The 15,278-nt window shown below is 43.1% G+C and overlaps 3 protein-coding genes across 5 annotated transcripts; all 3 read left to right on the top strand.

Annotated features, from left to right (window-relative positions):
- Positions 1 to 488: 488 nt before the first annotated feature.
- Positions 489 to 3,935, top strand: LOC117145164 (homeotic protein bicoid). 3 transcript variants are annotated; one of them, XM_033310711.1, is made up of 4 exons: positions 489 to 847; positions 1,384 to 1,459; positions 1,515 to 2,461; positions 2,844 to 3,935. In XM_033310711.1, the coding sequence occupies exons 1-4, from the start codon at positions 683 to 685 to the stop codon at positions 3,126 to 3,128; spliced, it is 1,473 nt and encodes a 490-aa protein (XP_033166602.1). In that variant the 5' UTR covers positions 489 to 682; the 3' UTR covers positions 3,129 to 3,935. The 3 variants fall into 3 exon arrangements, with proteins under 3 accessions (XP_033166602.1, XP_033166601.1, XP_033166603.1); XM_033310710.1 differs by having other exon boundaries at positions 1,500 to 2,461; XM_033310712.1 differs by having other exon boundaries at positions 773 to 847; positions 1,362 to 1,459; positions 1,500 to 2,461.
- Positions 3,936 to 5,568: 1,633 nt separating this feature from the next.
- On the top strand, positions 5,569 to 7,019 carry LOC117145467 (protein zerknuellt 1). The gene is made up of 2 exons (XM_033311140.1): positions 5,569 to 5,801; positions 5,866 to 7,019. The coding sequence occupies exons 1-2, from the start codon at positions 5,715 to 5,717 to the stop codon at positions 6,832 to 6,834; spliced, it is 1,056 nt and encodes a 351-aa protein (XP_033167031.1). The 5' UTR covers positions 5,569 to 5,714; the 3' UTR covers positions 6,835 to 7,019.
- A 4,999-nt stretch (positions 7,020 to 12,018) lies between these two features.
- LOC117145979 (tetratricopeptide repeat protein 12) lies at positions 12,019 to 12,886 on the top strand. Its single transcript, XM_033311885.1, has 4 exons — positions 12,019 to 12,122; positions 12,170 to 12,436; positions 12,489 to 12,611; positions 12,679 to 12,886. The coding sequence occupies exons 1-4, from the start codon at positions 12,019 to 12,021 to the stop codon at positions 12,884 to 12,886; spliced, it is 702 nt and encodes a 233-aa protein (XP_033167776.1).
- Positions 12,887 to 15,278: the final 2,392 nt, after the last annotated feature.

Genomic DNA, 15,278 nt, shown 5'->3' with positions numbered 1-15,278 from the left:
TAAAAATTAAGTGGCACATTCGAGACTTTTCCAAATTATTCCTATATTTGCGATGCCTATTTGTTTATTGTAATATTATGAAGTTCCGAGCAGAGCAAAGGAAGTTTAATTGGCTTTACTTAATTGTTAAAATACGCAAGCTTTTTAATTATTATCTCAAATGCAAATATCTTCTAATAAATAAACCGCCGACCGAATAGAACGTTCACCTTTCGTCAGCGAGCACAACCTTCCAATCCAATCCGACAGAGGGCTCGACAGTGCTATGTTCGAGCGCCCTCTGGCGAATACTCTTTGTACTTATGCAACTTGCAGCGCTGCCGTACTGTTCGACTACGAACTTTTAAATAAGAGGCGAACATTTTAAAATAAAACATCCTAATATTTCTAAATAATATATTGTAGACGTTTATTGATTTTCAAATTACTCAAAAGAAGGTACATCGATGAAAGGCCGCCAATTGTGTCATCTCTACATCTCTTCGCTCATCCCTAAATAACGGCACTCTGCAGATGCGAAGCAGTGGATCGCAAAAACGCAAAATGTGGGCGAAATAAATTCGTGAGCGTCTCAAAAGTAACCGGTTACTGAAAATATAAGAACGTTTCCACACTCCTTTGCCACTTTCCCGAGCGGCGCTAGGAAATACGTAAAAATAACGCGGCGGAGTGTTTGGGGAATATGGCGCAACCACCGCCAGATCAAAACTTTTACCATCATCCGCTGCCCCACTCGCACACACATCCGCATCCGCACTCCCATCCGCATCCGCACTCGCATCCGCACCCACATCACCAACATCCGCAGCTCCAGTTGCCGCCACAATTCCGAAATCCCTTCGATCTGGTGAGTTCCCATCGCCGCAGAGAAGGGTTCTAGTCCCAGGAAAGCTACAGTACAGATTCCCTATGGCGAACAGCCGCAGTCACCCAGTGTGATCAGTGATGACCATAAACATTTATAAATGTGTTTTCAGTGTCTTGTTTGTGATAGCACCTACTTTTAAAGTATCGTAGCCACTCACTGCAGAATCTAAATAACAATTGATATTATCAATCGTTACAGTTATTATATTAATTGTGGGGCTCGTGTGACATATGCTCTTAGTAATTTTCCGAAATGTTCTAAAAGCATAAGGATGTTTCAAACTAAAAGGATGTTTTGGTGCATTGGACGAATGTTGAACCTGTTGCACTTACAGCTTTTTTCATGATCATATCAGTAATGTCTATTTAACAAAAGCCCAACCTATAGTCATTGTGTTTACATTATTGTTATCCTGCATTGCATTGGTGAAAGTAATATTGCAAGCTTCGGTCCCCGAAGCGAATCGTCCTTTCACGTTTTTATATGAAGACAGTGTACCCTTTGATTCTTTGAAGCTTTTCGATGAGCGAACGGGAGCGATAAACTACAACTACATACGCCCGTATCTGCCCAACCAGATGCCCAAGCCAGGTGAGCTCAAAGCCAACAATGTCAGCCATCGTCTTATCAGATGTCTATCCCCCAGAGGAGCTGCCCGACTCCCTGGTGATGCGGCGACCACGTCGCACCCGCACCACCTTTACCAGCTCTCAAATAGCAGAGCTGGAGCAGCACTTTTTGCAGGGACGATACCTCACAGCACCCCGACTGGCGGATCTGTCAGCGAAACTGGCACTGGGCACAGCCCAGGTGAAGATCTGGTTCAAGAACCGTCGGCGTCGTCACAAGATCCAATCGGATCAGCACAAGGACCAGTCCTACGAGGGGATGCCTCTCTCGCCGGGTATGAAACAAAGCGATGGTGATCCCCCCAGCTTGCAGACTCTTAGCTTGGGCGGAGGAGCCACACCCAACGCATTGACTCCGTCGCCCACGCCCTCGACGCCCACTGCACACATGACGGAGCACTACAGCGAGTCCTTCAACGCCTACTACAACTACAATGGAGGCCACAATCACGCCCAGGCCAATCGTCACATGCACATGCAGTATCCCTCCGGAGGGGGACCAGGACCTGGGTCGACCAATGCCAATGGCGGCCAGTTCTTCCAGCAGCAGCAGGTCCATCACCACCAGCAGCAACTACACCACCAGAGCAACCACGTGCCGCACCAGATGCAGCAGCAGCAGCAACAGCAGGCTCAGCAGCAGCAATACCATCACTTTGACTTCCAGCAAAAGCAAGCCAGCGCCTGCCGCGTCCTGGTCAAGGACGAACCGGAGGCCGACTACAACTTCAACAGCTCGTACTACATGCGATCGGCCATGTCTGGCGCCACTGCATCGGCATCCGCTGTGGCCCGAGGCGCTGCCTCGCCGGGCTCCGAGGTCTACGAGCCATTAACACCCAAGAATGACGAAAGTCCGAGTCTGTGTGGCATCGGCATCGGCGGACCCTGCGCCATCGCCGTTGGCGAGACGGAGGCGGCCGACGACATGGACGACGGAACGAGCAAGAAGACAACGCTACAGGTCAGGCATAACCTTATCTGATATTTTTATACTGAGTGTGGCGTTTTTAAATCGAAGCTTTAAGCTTTGTAAAGTGTCTTGTTAGAGATGTTAGTATATTGTCCACCGGTTCTGAAAGTACTACTCTTTCTGATTGATGAGATTTGGGAGCAATCCAATATTTAACATTTTACTTATAAAGTTTTTGTTTTCTAAATTAGACATAGCCTATTTAAAAGTTTTAAAGATATAGCATTTCTTTGATCAGAAAAATGATTTATACATTTTAATAGTGAAAACAGACTCATAGGCTGATGAACATTTGTAGCTATAAATTGTAACTATAATTTAGCAATTTCAATTGAATGTATTTATGTTCTAAGTACGTCATCTCTCTCCTTAGATCTTGGAGCCTTTGAAGGGTCTGGACAAGAGCTGCGACGATGGCAGCAGCGACGACATGAGCACCGGAATAAGAGCCTTAGCAGGAACCGGAAATCGTGGAGCGGCATTTGCCAAATTTGGCAAGCCTTCGCCCCCACAAGGCCCTCAGCTGCCCCTCGGGATGGGGGGCGTGTCCATGGGCGAATCGAACCAATATCAATGCACGATGGATACGATAATGCAAGCGTATAATCCCCATCGGAACGCCGCGGGCAACTCGCAGTTTGCCTACTGCTTCAATTAGCCTGGACGAGAGGCGTGTTAGAGAGTTTCATTAGCTTTAGGTTAACCACTGTTGTTCCTGATTGTACAAATACCAAGCGATTGTAGATATCTACGCGTAGAAAGTTAGGTCTAGTCCTAAGATCCGTGTAAATGGTTCCCAGGGAAGTTTTATGTACTAGCCTAGTCAGCAGGCGACACGGATTCCAGTGCATATCTTAGTGATACTCCAGTTAACTCCATACTTTCCCTGCAATACGCTATTCGCCTCAGATGTATCTGGGTGGTTGCTCCACTAAAGCCCACGAATATCCAGCCAGTTACATTTGAGGCCATTTGGGCTTAAGCGTATTCCATGGAAAGTTTTCGCCCCATATTTCGGAAATTAAATTCCGAGCCAGCAAGAAAATCTTCTCTGTTACAATTTGACATAGCTAAAAACTGTACTAATCAAAATGAAAAATGTTTCTCTTGGGCGTAATCTCATACAATGATTACCCTTAAAGATCGAACATTTAAACAATAATATTTGATATGATATTTTCAATTTCTATGCTATGCCAAAGTGTCTGACATAATCAAACATTTGCACATTCTTTGACCAAGAATAGTCAGCAAATTGTATTTTCAATCAATGCAGACCATATGTTCCAGTTTCGGAGATTTTTTGCTGCCAAACGGAATACTTATAAAAACCCACATTCTATTTACATCACTAAGAAGAGCATTGCAATCTGTTTAGCCTCAAGTTTAATTTTAAAATGGTGCACCTTTGACGTCTCTTTAAGCTTTGTATTTTTAATTACGAAAATATATAAGAACTACTCCACTCGGGTAAATTGTGACTAACTACACAACTTAACAAATTCCGAAGGATACTTAGCCCATATTTCCGTCCCTTTCTAGAATGAACGAAAACAGTATCTGGTTTTCCCGAAAATCTTATGAATTTAAAAATGCACTTTATGGCACATACTCACACATGCCTGCCATAAAATGTGATTCGCGATTTTTCCGCGAACACCCGCGGATCATAAAACTTTTGCACCAGCTGCCTGTGTGTACTCAGCTACCTGAATCCATACTCTTATCGCCTGATCCTCGAGCGGTCGCACTATTTAGGTAGGCACTGTACAGGCAGCTCTTGCGGAGCGCCGCCAGGCAACTTGTTGCCCCTATTTTCTTTGATATAAGTTTTGGAAAATCCAGAAGTCCAATAACGCGGCCTACATGAACGAATGTTGATTGGGTTTCTCCCAGTTCTAGAGTTTTTATTGATCTTGGGCGCGTTTTAGTAGGTGGATTATGGATGTACTGGAAAAACCAAGCTCAGAATCCATTCTTACTTATCACGATGCTTGTTTTCATATGCCCTTCATCACACCTAGTTCAACAACTATAATTAATAAACTACTTTTTAATGCGCCCTTTAAGAACATATATCATATTTCGTCTTTCAAATATCGCGAGATATCGCAAAGTATACATCATTTCGTTTTTTATTAATATTGAAAAGCCTTTTAATTTTGTTCAAGTTTTGTATATTGTAATGAAAATGAAAAACACCCTTCATATTAAATTATTGTAAATACTTTTCGCAATTGCCAAAAATATTTAATACTTTTTTGTTCACAGCGATGTATTAACTTGGTTGTAATTTTCACTTAGGATTTAAATAAGTTAACTAGGTCAACTTAAGTTCAAAAAATTATGTGAATTATAATTTTTAATGAATCTTTTCGACAATTCAAAAAATATTATTTCAAAAATGTTAATATTCATATATAACCTAAGTTAAGATCTTTTCAACTGTACCTCACTCTCGCCGCGACATTTCCACACGGTTATCCCGTTATGACTTTTCCTTTGTTCCAGAGTATTTTTAGCGAATTCTCGGAAGGAGCAAATCCGATAGCGCCAGTAATAAAATTTGCGAACAATTCCCAAGTTCGAGGACTGAGGATAGGAAGGCCCAGGGACCGGAGAACCGAGACAGATTCGCATTCGCCGCGACGAGACTTGAGCATATACTCCTTGGAAGCAAGCAGAGTCATAAACTGTCCAAATCGAGCATGAAACCCCGAGGAGCATCCTTTCTCACAGCGCTGCTTTCATTGCATTATGAGGATAATTGCGGACGGCGAGCGACCAAAAGCCGCGACAACAGCCTCGGTTTCACTTTCAGCGCCGCCACCGGAGTCTCTTTTAACAGGTGCTACAAGTTGGACAACAATCGCCTCGGATCTCCGATCATCATCAGCCCGTCTACCTGGCGAGACTCCGGCTCTTGCGGCCCAGGAACCCTGGAACTGTCTCTCACGCAACGCCAGATCCTGGCAGGATTTCGATCAAAACAAGCCTCTAGATTGCCCATTGCCAATGGCCGGGAGTCGTCGGACTTGGCTAGTCTCCGAGGTGCCAGTCGGGCAGTCCAGCGACGAAGGGATTTACGACTCGCGGGCTTAGGCAAATTTTTTCGCAACGATGCCTCGGCGGAATTGACCTGCTTATGTCGTCTACCTACAGGCCCTCCTATATAAGCATGATGTTTGCTTAGGACGACAGATCATTCCACTTTTGACAGCTCACTCGGCAGTACCAGAAAAAAATGTCATCCGTCATGCACTACTATCCAGTTCACCAGGCTAAAGTCGGCCCCTATCCAGCAGATCCTTCCGAGGTTAAATACAGTGATGTGAGTACTCAGATCAAAAATCGAATATCAGCAATAAACTAATTTTTTGTTTAACCGCTTCCAGTTGATCTATGGTCATCATCACGACGTGAACCCCATCGGTCTGCCTCCCAACTACAACCAGATGAACTCCAACCCCACCACCCTCAACGATCACTGCTCCCCGCAGCAGTTGCATCAGCAGCAGGTGTCCTCCGACGAGAATCTGCCATCCCAGCCCAACCACGACTCGCAGAGGGTGAAGCTGAAGCGATCCCGGACTGCCTTCACCAGTGTCCAACTGGTGGAACTTGAGAACGAGTTCAAGAGCAACATGTATTTGTACAGGACGCGCAGGATTGAGATTGCTCAGCGCTTGTCCCTGTGCGAACGCCAGGTGAAGATCTGGTTCCAGAACCGCCGAATGAAGTTCAAGAAGGACATACAAGGTCACCGCGAGCCCAAGGCCAACACCAAATTGGCTCAACCCCAGGCAGAGCAGAGTGCCCACCGAGGCATAGTAAAGCGCCTCATGTCCTACTCCCAGGATCCCAGGGAGGGCACCGCGGCAGCAGAAAAGCGTCCTATGTTGGCAGTGGCTCCTGTGAATCCCCAGCCAGACTATCAACCCAGCCAGAAAATTAAGACCGAAGCATCAACCAACAACAGCATGTGCTCCAGCGCCGATCTCAGCGAGATCTTGGAGCATCTGGCTCAAACTACAGCTGCACCACAGATCAGCACTGCCACTCCAGGAACATCTGCCAACTCCAGTTCTAGCTCCTCTTCCGGGCACTATTCCTACAACGTGGATTTGGTTCTGCAAAGCATCAAGCAGGATTTGGAGGCAGCGGCCCAGGCTTGGTCCAAGTCGAAATCCGCGCCTATCCTGGCCACTCAATCCTGGCATCCCAGCTCCCAAAGTCAGATCCCCACGAGCGTGCATGCGGCTCCCTCAATGAATCTGTCGTGGGGCGAGCCTGCTGCCAAGTCGAGAAAGCTGAGCGTTAATCACATGAACCCGTGCGTTACCACCTACAATTATCCCAACTAATTTGGAGTTAAATAAGTTATACTAAGTTTTACTATACATTTTTGTTGGAGCTAAGCAACCGTCTCTGGCCCTTGGACGCAAAATTCTAACCCAACTCAGTGACAAAAGCCATGAATATTCTTAGATTATCGTGAAGTTTAACCCTTTTTTTTAATAAATATATATATAAATGCCTCTGTATTGGAATCATAGTTAATAAACTAAAATTCAAATAATACAAAGCAATATTTTCTCAATTTAAAATAATCCTAGCGTCTGCTTGGTTGCCGTACAACTTTTATAAAACTTTGCTTTAGTTACAATCCATTTAGTATCCATAAGCCCACTCCACTCCAAAGTGAACACTTGGCTTCTGAAAAGGAGAAACAAAGGAATGAAGGTGGGGAGGAGAGGAGGAGGGTTAATTTTTAGCATTTAGCTAGTGTCCCAGTTGTCTTCGGTTTCACTTTTGCATTTAATGTCCCATTGCGGGCGACTTGAGGTCAAGTCGAGGAATTTCCATTGCATCGCCCATCTATTAGGGCCCAGAAAAGTGTCAACCGCATTAACTCGGACAGGTCCAGCCCATTCCCCTTCTCCATTCCCAATCCGGATTCGGATCCGGATCCAGGTTCAGTTTCAGTTACAGCGGGTTCCGTTGGTCATCTTGAGCGGCGGACGTGGAGTGTTTGGATTTGATTTATGGACATTTAACCGCACACATTACTTGCTACTGGCTGCGGCGGCTGTCCAGCGTCTTGCAGCGCGGAAATGCGGCACTCAGCCTCAGCTCCAAGGAATTTCCACCAGCCCATCCATCCCTTTGGTCCTTGGTCCGGGCCCTTAGGTGTGGAGTGCTGTGTGTGTGGCAAATTGCTTCCCCTGGGAGGAAATTGTCGCTCGCACTTGCCACGGCCAAAGGACTCGCAGGAAGTGCACTTAGAAAAATAATAGTGCGAATAGTGAGAGCTATTTGCAAATTTTCACATAATCAAAAACATCTAGTATTGTTCAAAAATAATATTTTGCTATACAATTGAACTAGAACTAAACTTGTGTATTTTAATATATGGAAAAAATCGATTTAGTTACAATTCATCAGTTGGGTCACTTTTTAGGAATTACACATTTTCTTATGACAAGTTTAAATTACTTTTATTTTGGAGCTGACGCGGAACACATTTCATGACATGCTTGGGGCCATCCTAGAATATTGAATAAATTTTTTAAAGTGTACCCATGTGGAAGTCACGGGTCAATGCGGAGGACCTTGCACAGGGGGTGAATCCTTGGAATTTTCATGCGCGTTGTTGACATTTCCTGACATGTGGTCCGGTTCGCCTTGGTCCTGGTCTGGTTCTGGTTTGGTTTTGGATCGACCTGCCCTCGCCGGGAGCATGTCCTACACATGTTTGGGTGCTGCCATAATGAATATAGATGCCGCATTGGAGGAGCGTGGGCGTGGCTAATCGCCCGGCAATCAGAGGCAGCTAATCAAACTCGCATAAAAAGCGAACAGCAGGAACAAGTAAACAACTCAGCGCGGCCAGCTTCAATTACGCGAAATGCCAATGTAATAAACATGTCCGACAGCACAGCGCAGATTGTTCCCATTGCTCGAGTGGCCAATTCCTGAGCTCAATCACTCGCTCAGCAGCGGCAACATTGCGGTTTTATTAGCCGGAATAGCGAATTGGCAGCCGGAGCCCTTGGCCCGGAGGCGGGAATCCGGAGCCTTGATGACAACGACATGGCCGCAGTCGCTGCCTGGTCATAACAATAAATTCAGCGGCCGCAACGGAGGCTGGGCGAAAAACATTTCAAATTGTTTCTTGTTAATTAAATTAAATATTCACTTGGGAGTCGCACGCCCACTCCCTATGCCCAACCGCAGCGTTTTGTAATTAGATTGAATCTATAATTTTTATGGCTAATCGCTTCTCGGAAGCTCTTGGCTCTCAACCAAGCTCACCCCACTCCTAAGCAATGAAATTTGGATTCGCGACCAGGACGCGAAATCCAAGTGCTTGAGCTTGGACTCCTTGCGTCAGCCGAGCGAAATGTATTTTGTGTGCAAATGAAATGTCTTCGCTGAGGAATCCCTGCGGTGAAAGTTAATTAAGCGGGTAAAATAAGTTTAATGCATCGTTTTGAGTCCTACATCGAACAGTTTTAACTTACATTTTTTGAGTTGATCTCACAAATTATTAAAATATATTTGCCTATGAACATTTTTGCTTTCCAAATTCATTTGAACCCGGTGCAGCATCATTCGTAAATAATAAAAACCCACCCAAAAGCTACCCATCTGCATTTGACTCATCCTTTTCGGCAATCCTCAGCCCAACGGTTTTGGCTCCAATTTGGATATTTTTGGCACGTTTAAACGTTATGACATTTCACAGACGTGTTAGTCCCTCAACGCCAGCGGCATGGCCAACACCTGTCGTATAAACAAATCGTGCTGGGCCAGAAAAACTTTGCGTCCATTCCACACATGCCGGTGTGTACTGTTGGCCCAAAAAATGTGCACATACTCGTATAGTGAACAGCAGGCATGGGAAGCGCTTCTTATTCTATATTCCACGACAGATTGTGAAAGCGTGAAAAAAAATCACTTCAAAATTTGAATGCCAATTGCCAAGGAGAGGGTCGAGGGTAGTGGAGCATCCTGTGCCCCAAACTGAGATTGTTGGGCTTACAATAGGATTTTCGTTGCCCCAACCGTGATGTTGCAAGCATCTGTTGCTTAATTTATTTCACCTCTACAAAGGGTCTATAATTTTGTATAAAATGGGTTTCTCACTTAAAGGTCAGCCTAACTATTTATGTTTTATCAGTTTAAACGTACTGTGTACCTAAGATCAAGCATCCATTCATTTTATTAAATCCCCTCCCCTCCCTTCTGCCAAAAGGTTGTGGCTTGCAATGATTTTTATCAGTGAATATATTGATTTAGTTGCATAAATGATCAATTAGTATTGTGGTGACTATTGACCCAAATTAAATTTGTTATCATACTATAAAATAAACTCTATTGGATAGTGTGACAGATTTGCTTCTAGGCAATCAAACGGACTCGGTGGGACTTATTTTCCCATAATTTGTAACTGAGGCGGATACTCAATCCCCATCCCGGCGAGCTGTGCCCATTTCACGGATAATTCGGGCATTTCCTCAACCCTCTCCCTCTCAACAGCTGATACGCATACGCAGCATATTCAAGTGACCGCCCATCTGTAGGGTTGGCCGTATTTATGGCCCGTTGGCTGGTGTATTTTTCATCGGTCTAAAACCCATAATTAAATTACGTGGAATTCATTTATAACAATTACGTCGAAATGGCAATCTATGCTGATGATGCCGCCAGGCGGCGAGTTGCTGCCGCAAGGAGCGTACCAACTTTTGCTAACCAACAACGAAATTCGTGCGCAATAAAAAATGCGGTGCGTCATGTGAGCAATTTGGTGTCGTTGTCGTTTGTCCATTTGCTGCTTGCTGGTTTGGTGGCAGGAGCGAAATGGTGCCACAACCAGTTCAGGCTCCTTCTGCCGCACTGCAATTATTTATCCCCGTGCACTCTGCCCCGCCCCTTCCCAGCTAACGTGGCCAAAAGAGCCCGGCGCCTAAGCATGTCCATGTCCGATTGCCGCGTGTGTGCCAGTGTGTACCGGTGTGTCTGAACCGGCTCCTAAATGCCTGGCCCACACGACACAGACACATATCCGCCACCCAGTTCTCGCTCGCCAGGATCCTTTTCGCCACCCCGCCACCCCGCCACCCCACACCCCATGCACCAATGCATGTAATGTGCCAGCGACATGCACTTCCAGGTGAACCATGGGTGCGGGAGCAGGGGGTTGCACATGCACTGGGAGAAGATTATTCAAAATGAGTTTAATAAATATTGCCATGTTCGGAACAGTATAAAATGTCACCATTTGAATTGCGTTTTCTGTTTTCAAAGGAAAAATAAACAATTTAACGCCCTTGACCTCAGAGTTCGGTAAACCCCTCATTGTAGGTACATAGCATCATTAGCAAAATGCCTTTATTTTTTGATTACCTACTGTTTATCTTTAGCATGAATAAAATAATTATAAACCATTTAAAGAATTACCTAATATCGCTTCGTATTGCTTGCTTCGTTTTATACAGTTCTCAAATTTATTGGAAAAATGTACTATTTATATGTATAACAATAAACAATATATTTATGTTGTTATTGCAAATGTTCATATTTTATAACACTATGAAGTGCAATTTTAAAATTTTTCTCACATTTTGGAATGGGCGATTGATATAAAATTTTGATAAAAACATACATATGTATAAAATATATTAAAAGATTAAAATTAAATAAGTAAAAAAGTGTTCTGAAAAACGTAATGTAAACTTTAAAAGTGTAGCGTAAATTCTAAAAGTATTTAAATTTATGTCAAAAACAATTTTTATTGAAATAACTTTATTATACTATAACTTTGTTTTTTTAAGCTAGTTTTGTTAAGTGTAAAGCCTTTTTGATCGGTGAAGGGAGGATTGAGGGGGTAAGTTTCAGTTGTGTTGAGATTGCGGCTCTACTATTATTAGACGCCATTATGTTTTATAGACTATAATTGATCCTTTGAGCCATGCTGAGCTCAACATGCATTTGCGCATTTCTTTATCTTACAAATTGTATGAGATTAAATGAAAAGTAATGTGAGCGTGAGTACGAGTATGACTATCAGCCAGAGTGCTAGTAACAGGGTGTGCAGGTGTGTGTTTCTATGCACCCATAATCATGTAAACGATTCAACGCAAATTACTGGCAAAACCAAAAAAATCAAAGTCGTTATAATTCTGCTTTCGCTACAATAAAAATAAATAAAATAGTTAAATTTTTTTTTTTAATTCAGTACCAATCTGTAGAATAAAGCTATACAAGTTGTTTAATGTTATTTAAAGACTTCTACAAAAAATGTGATAAAAATCTGCTTGCATTTTAATCCATCTCGTAATACTATCGATATTTTTTCCAATGCCCAAAAACATAATGTTGCCACGCAACCAATTGGTTATAAGCCATAAATAGTACAACCCCGAGTTGCCACGCGATTCGTTTGCCCAGCTGGTAAATATTCAGAGTAAACAAACTGCCACAACGGTCAAATCAAAAACAAATATTTATTTGAATCCGAGGGTCATTATTTAATATTTGGGAACATGTACTCCTTGCAACACCCGCAAATCGATGAATGCTTTTTAGATTCCGAATCAACAGTTGAGGAAGTGGTCAGGTTACTCGAAAACCTTCAAGTGCCCAACGAGTAAGTAAGAAACACCAGTGATAAAAATTAGAATACTTTTTATTTAGAGAGGAGGCGGAGGGCCAGGAAAAAGCTGAACGGATTCCCAAATCTCCCACTGAAACAGAGGAGAGTTTTATAATCACAGGGAGGAAATCTCCCATTCCAGTTATTTCCGCACCTACTTCTTCCAAAGAGAAATCAAAGCCCAGAACTTTCACCCGCATAGATCGAAGTAAGGATCGCTTTCCCTTCATGCGCCAGGTGGAAATGGATCTTGATCAGCGCTCAAAAGCTCGCTTGGAAAGGGAACGAGTGGCTCAAAACTTTCGAAAGTGGGTCTGGCTTATTGTATTATAAACTTAATCTACATAACTGCATCTTTAGATTGGGAAACGCAGAGTATCGGAAGGGTAACTACGAGTCTGCTATGAAGATGTACACCGAAGCCATCGAAAATATCCGCGACAGTCACATCCTGTACATAAATCGGGCTCTTTGTTTCATCAAGTGAGCAAACGATATTTGAATTCTATTGGATACTCCTCGACTGACGGCTCCCCTTTTATCCCCATAGATCGGGCAAATTCAAACGAGGCATAGTCGATTGTGATTTTGTTCTGAACAAATTGGACGAGAAGAACCTGAGGGCGTGGATGTATCGCGCCATGGCCTACAAAGGCCTTAACGATGAGTCCAATTTTGAGAACTGTGTAAAATATGCCCGCAAATTCAATTCGAAGCAGATGGATTTCATTGATGATTTCCTGGAAAAGCTAAAATAAAATTGGGGATTGGATGATGGATATCTCGTTGTCTTGAATTTTTGGGAATGACCCAGGCGAATTGAGGTAAAGGTTGCTTTTAACTCCATTCGAGTGGATAGCCACTTGAAATGTTTATTTAAATATAAGACGGCTGTCAAAACGAAGATTAAAGAATTTCGAAATATGCATGTTTCTAGCACTACTATTATACCAACATTAAGCCTAATTCACAGCTTTAAGCAGGAGCAGCACCCGTCTGCGATTTAAAACGCAACCCTATCCCTTGAATGCTTCAAGTGTTGTTTACATATGACAGCAGGAGTATCGTGTTTGGTAGCTCCTCAACTCTTTCGATTCCATTCCGATGTGCCATTCAATCGAAGTCAGGCAGGCACACAGGGCACATCCTCCGCTCCCCCCATCCCGTGGCAACCACCCCGGATGAGGGCAAACAATTCGATGGCGGTAATCAATCTTCCTACACTCTCTGCCAGCTGACAGCTCCGTGGTGTAGAGTCAAATTGCGATCTTTGTTTGTGCCGGGTCCGGGTCTCGGCCAGGACAGCGGACCGGAGAACGGAGACCGGAGACCGTACTGCGAGAAGCTGACACTCGGCGGTGAAATGCCAGTACACTCGAAGAAATATCGAACGAAGGGGTTGCTCGCATAAATAGGAAAGGTGTTACCTATTTACTATTTTCACTTATGTTAAATCTTGTATTCGGAAATATTTTTATATATCAACAATACAGACAAATAAAATACATAACAAGCCAGCAATTAGTTAGCAAATTAGATATTAACTAAATTAAGATATAATAACATTGTAAATAAATATAGCTGTAAGCCCCGTAGCCAATGCTATACTATTTAAGTTAGTCTAGTTTTGTAAACTATTCTACCTATCATGATAAATAAATAAAAATAAAATAAATCGCAATACTCAATGTTATACTAACTTCTTAAATTAAACAATACAACGGTGGTTATTTATGTAATGTAATTCGTTGGGCATGCATATAAGTAACTCAACAAAAGGATGGCCCACTTTATTGATATGTGTTTTTAAGCTTAACTAAGCTTAATATATAACTTTCAGTGCAGATACGGAAGCAGGGGCTTCCAGAGGGTGGAGCACAAACTGGGGGTTGACTGTTCCATTTATGCGTGTCAAAGGTTGCGTGGCACAGCGGAGGGCGACAGATTGAAGCCGAGGCAGGCGACACAAATGTTGTACTTGTCACGGTTGTTGCGGTAGTTGCATCTTGTTCTTGGGTGGGTGTGGGTGTTTTGGGGCAAGGTGTGGGTGTGGGTCATGGGGGAACGCAAAACGGGTCGTCCCAAAATACGTATACACTCATTAATCCCTTCCATTTAACGCCATTATCTGACAGTTATGTCTCCGTTTTATTGCATCTGAACAATAGGAAAAGGCTAAATATATATAAGCATATAGCGCATCAATCAATTGTTTTCCGCAACTCATGGAATGTTTTTACTGCTGGTTTTATGTCAAGCAATCGAGTAAAAATATTTCAATTAGAAATACATTAAGCGACAGTTGATCACGATAAGATCGAAATAATTATCTATTATGGCCATGACAGTCTATACGAAAATAAAAATAATTATTTATGTGTACCAATCGTTGAAGGCCGTTCTTATATATTCAATTCACATGCTCGACATTATTTGATGATACCCAAGTTGTTTATGAGATTTTGCACTCCGGAAATAGCAAAACTTTATCGATAACGAAATTCTACAAGTTTCTATTATTGGCATAATCAAATAACTAATAAAAAGACACGACTCTGTGACAGCTGACGATGAAATATTGTTCCCAAAACAGGGCAAATCTAATATGATCCGAGTGTCCTCATCTCCTTTCCATGTGACACAACACGCCGGCCAAGATGGAAAAGCTGCAGAAAATTTCAATATGCTGGAAATCACTTTATGATGTGATGACACCAATTTATCTGAGCTCACTAAGGAGCAGAGGGGCCTGTCGTTGTGACCACAAAATTGTTCGACCAAATGGCTTGCAAGTTGGCTTCACATCTTAACCATGAATAGGAGCTCTGACTAAATTAAAGATAACCTGGCTTGCAGTCTAGAATTATGAAATGAAATTTAAAGTAAAATCTACAATTTGCTCTTTCTGTAAAGATTGTCTTAGATTGTGCCAAAATGGAGAATGTAGAATCTTACGGATCATCTGATAGGCTCCTCAGGGCTACAATCTCGTCTAAGAGATTTGTTTTCGGGTGGACTTATGCTATTCCCTCCCAGAAGACCTAGTTTTAGTTTACATAAACCCGGGCGATCGTAAATCTGTGCTATATAGCACGTAGCTCGGGGGATATGCCCGATTTTATAGCGGGCGATTGGATTAGTTTGAAGTGA

The sequence above is a fragment of the Drosophila mauritiana genome, chromosome 3R (assembly GCF_004382145.1).
Source record: "Drosophila mauritiana strain mau12 chromosome 3R, ASM438214v1, whole genome shotgun sequence".
NCBI lineage: Eukaryota > Metazoa > Arthropoda > Insecta > Diptera > Drosophilidae > Drosophila > Drosophila mauritiana.
This window is presented reverse-complemented; position numbering and strand designations above follow the sequence as displayed.

Bases quoted from the DNA above. Each gene is read 5' to 3' on its own strand.
- LOC117145467 (XM_033311140.1), top strand. From the start codon at position 5,715: ATGTCATCCGTCATGCACTACTATCCAGTTCACCAGGCTAAAGTCGGC. The intron at 5,802-5,865 runs GTGAGTACTCAG...AACCGCTTCCAG, and splicing joins CCGAGGTTAAATACAGTGAT to TTGATCTATGGTCATCATCA.
- LOC117145979 (XM_033311885.1), top strand. From the start codon at position 12,019: ATGTACTCCTTGCAACACCCGCAAATCGATGAATGCTTTTTAGATTCC. The intron at 12,123-12,169 runs GTAAGTAAGAAA...CTTTTTATTTAG, and splicing joins AACCTTCAAGTGCCCAACGA to AGAGGAGGCGGAGGGCCAGG. The intron at 12,437-12,488 runs GTGGGTCTGGCT...CTGCATCTTTAG, and splicing joins GTGGCTCAAAACTTTCGAAA to ATTGGGAAACGCAGAGTATC.
- LOC117145164 (XM_033310710.1), top strand. From the start codon at position 683: ATGGCGCAACCACCGCCAGATCAAAACTTTTACCATCATCCGCTGCCC. The intron at 1,460-1,499 runs GTGAGCTCAAAG...TCGTCTTATCAG, and splicing joins CAACCAGATGCCCAAGCCAG to ATGTCTATCCCCCAGAGGAG. The intron at 2,462-2,843 runs GTCAGGCATAAC...CTCTCTCCTTAG, and splicing joins GCAAGAAGACAACGCTACAG to ATCTTGGAGCCTTTGAAGGG.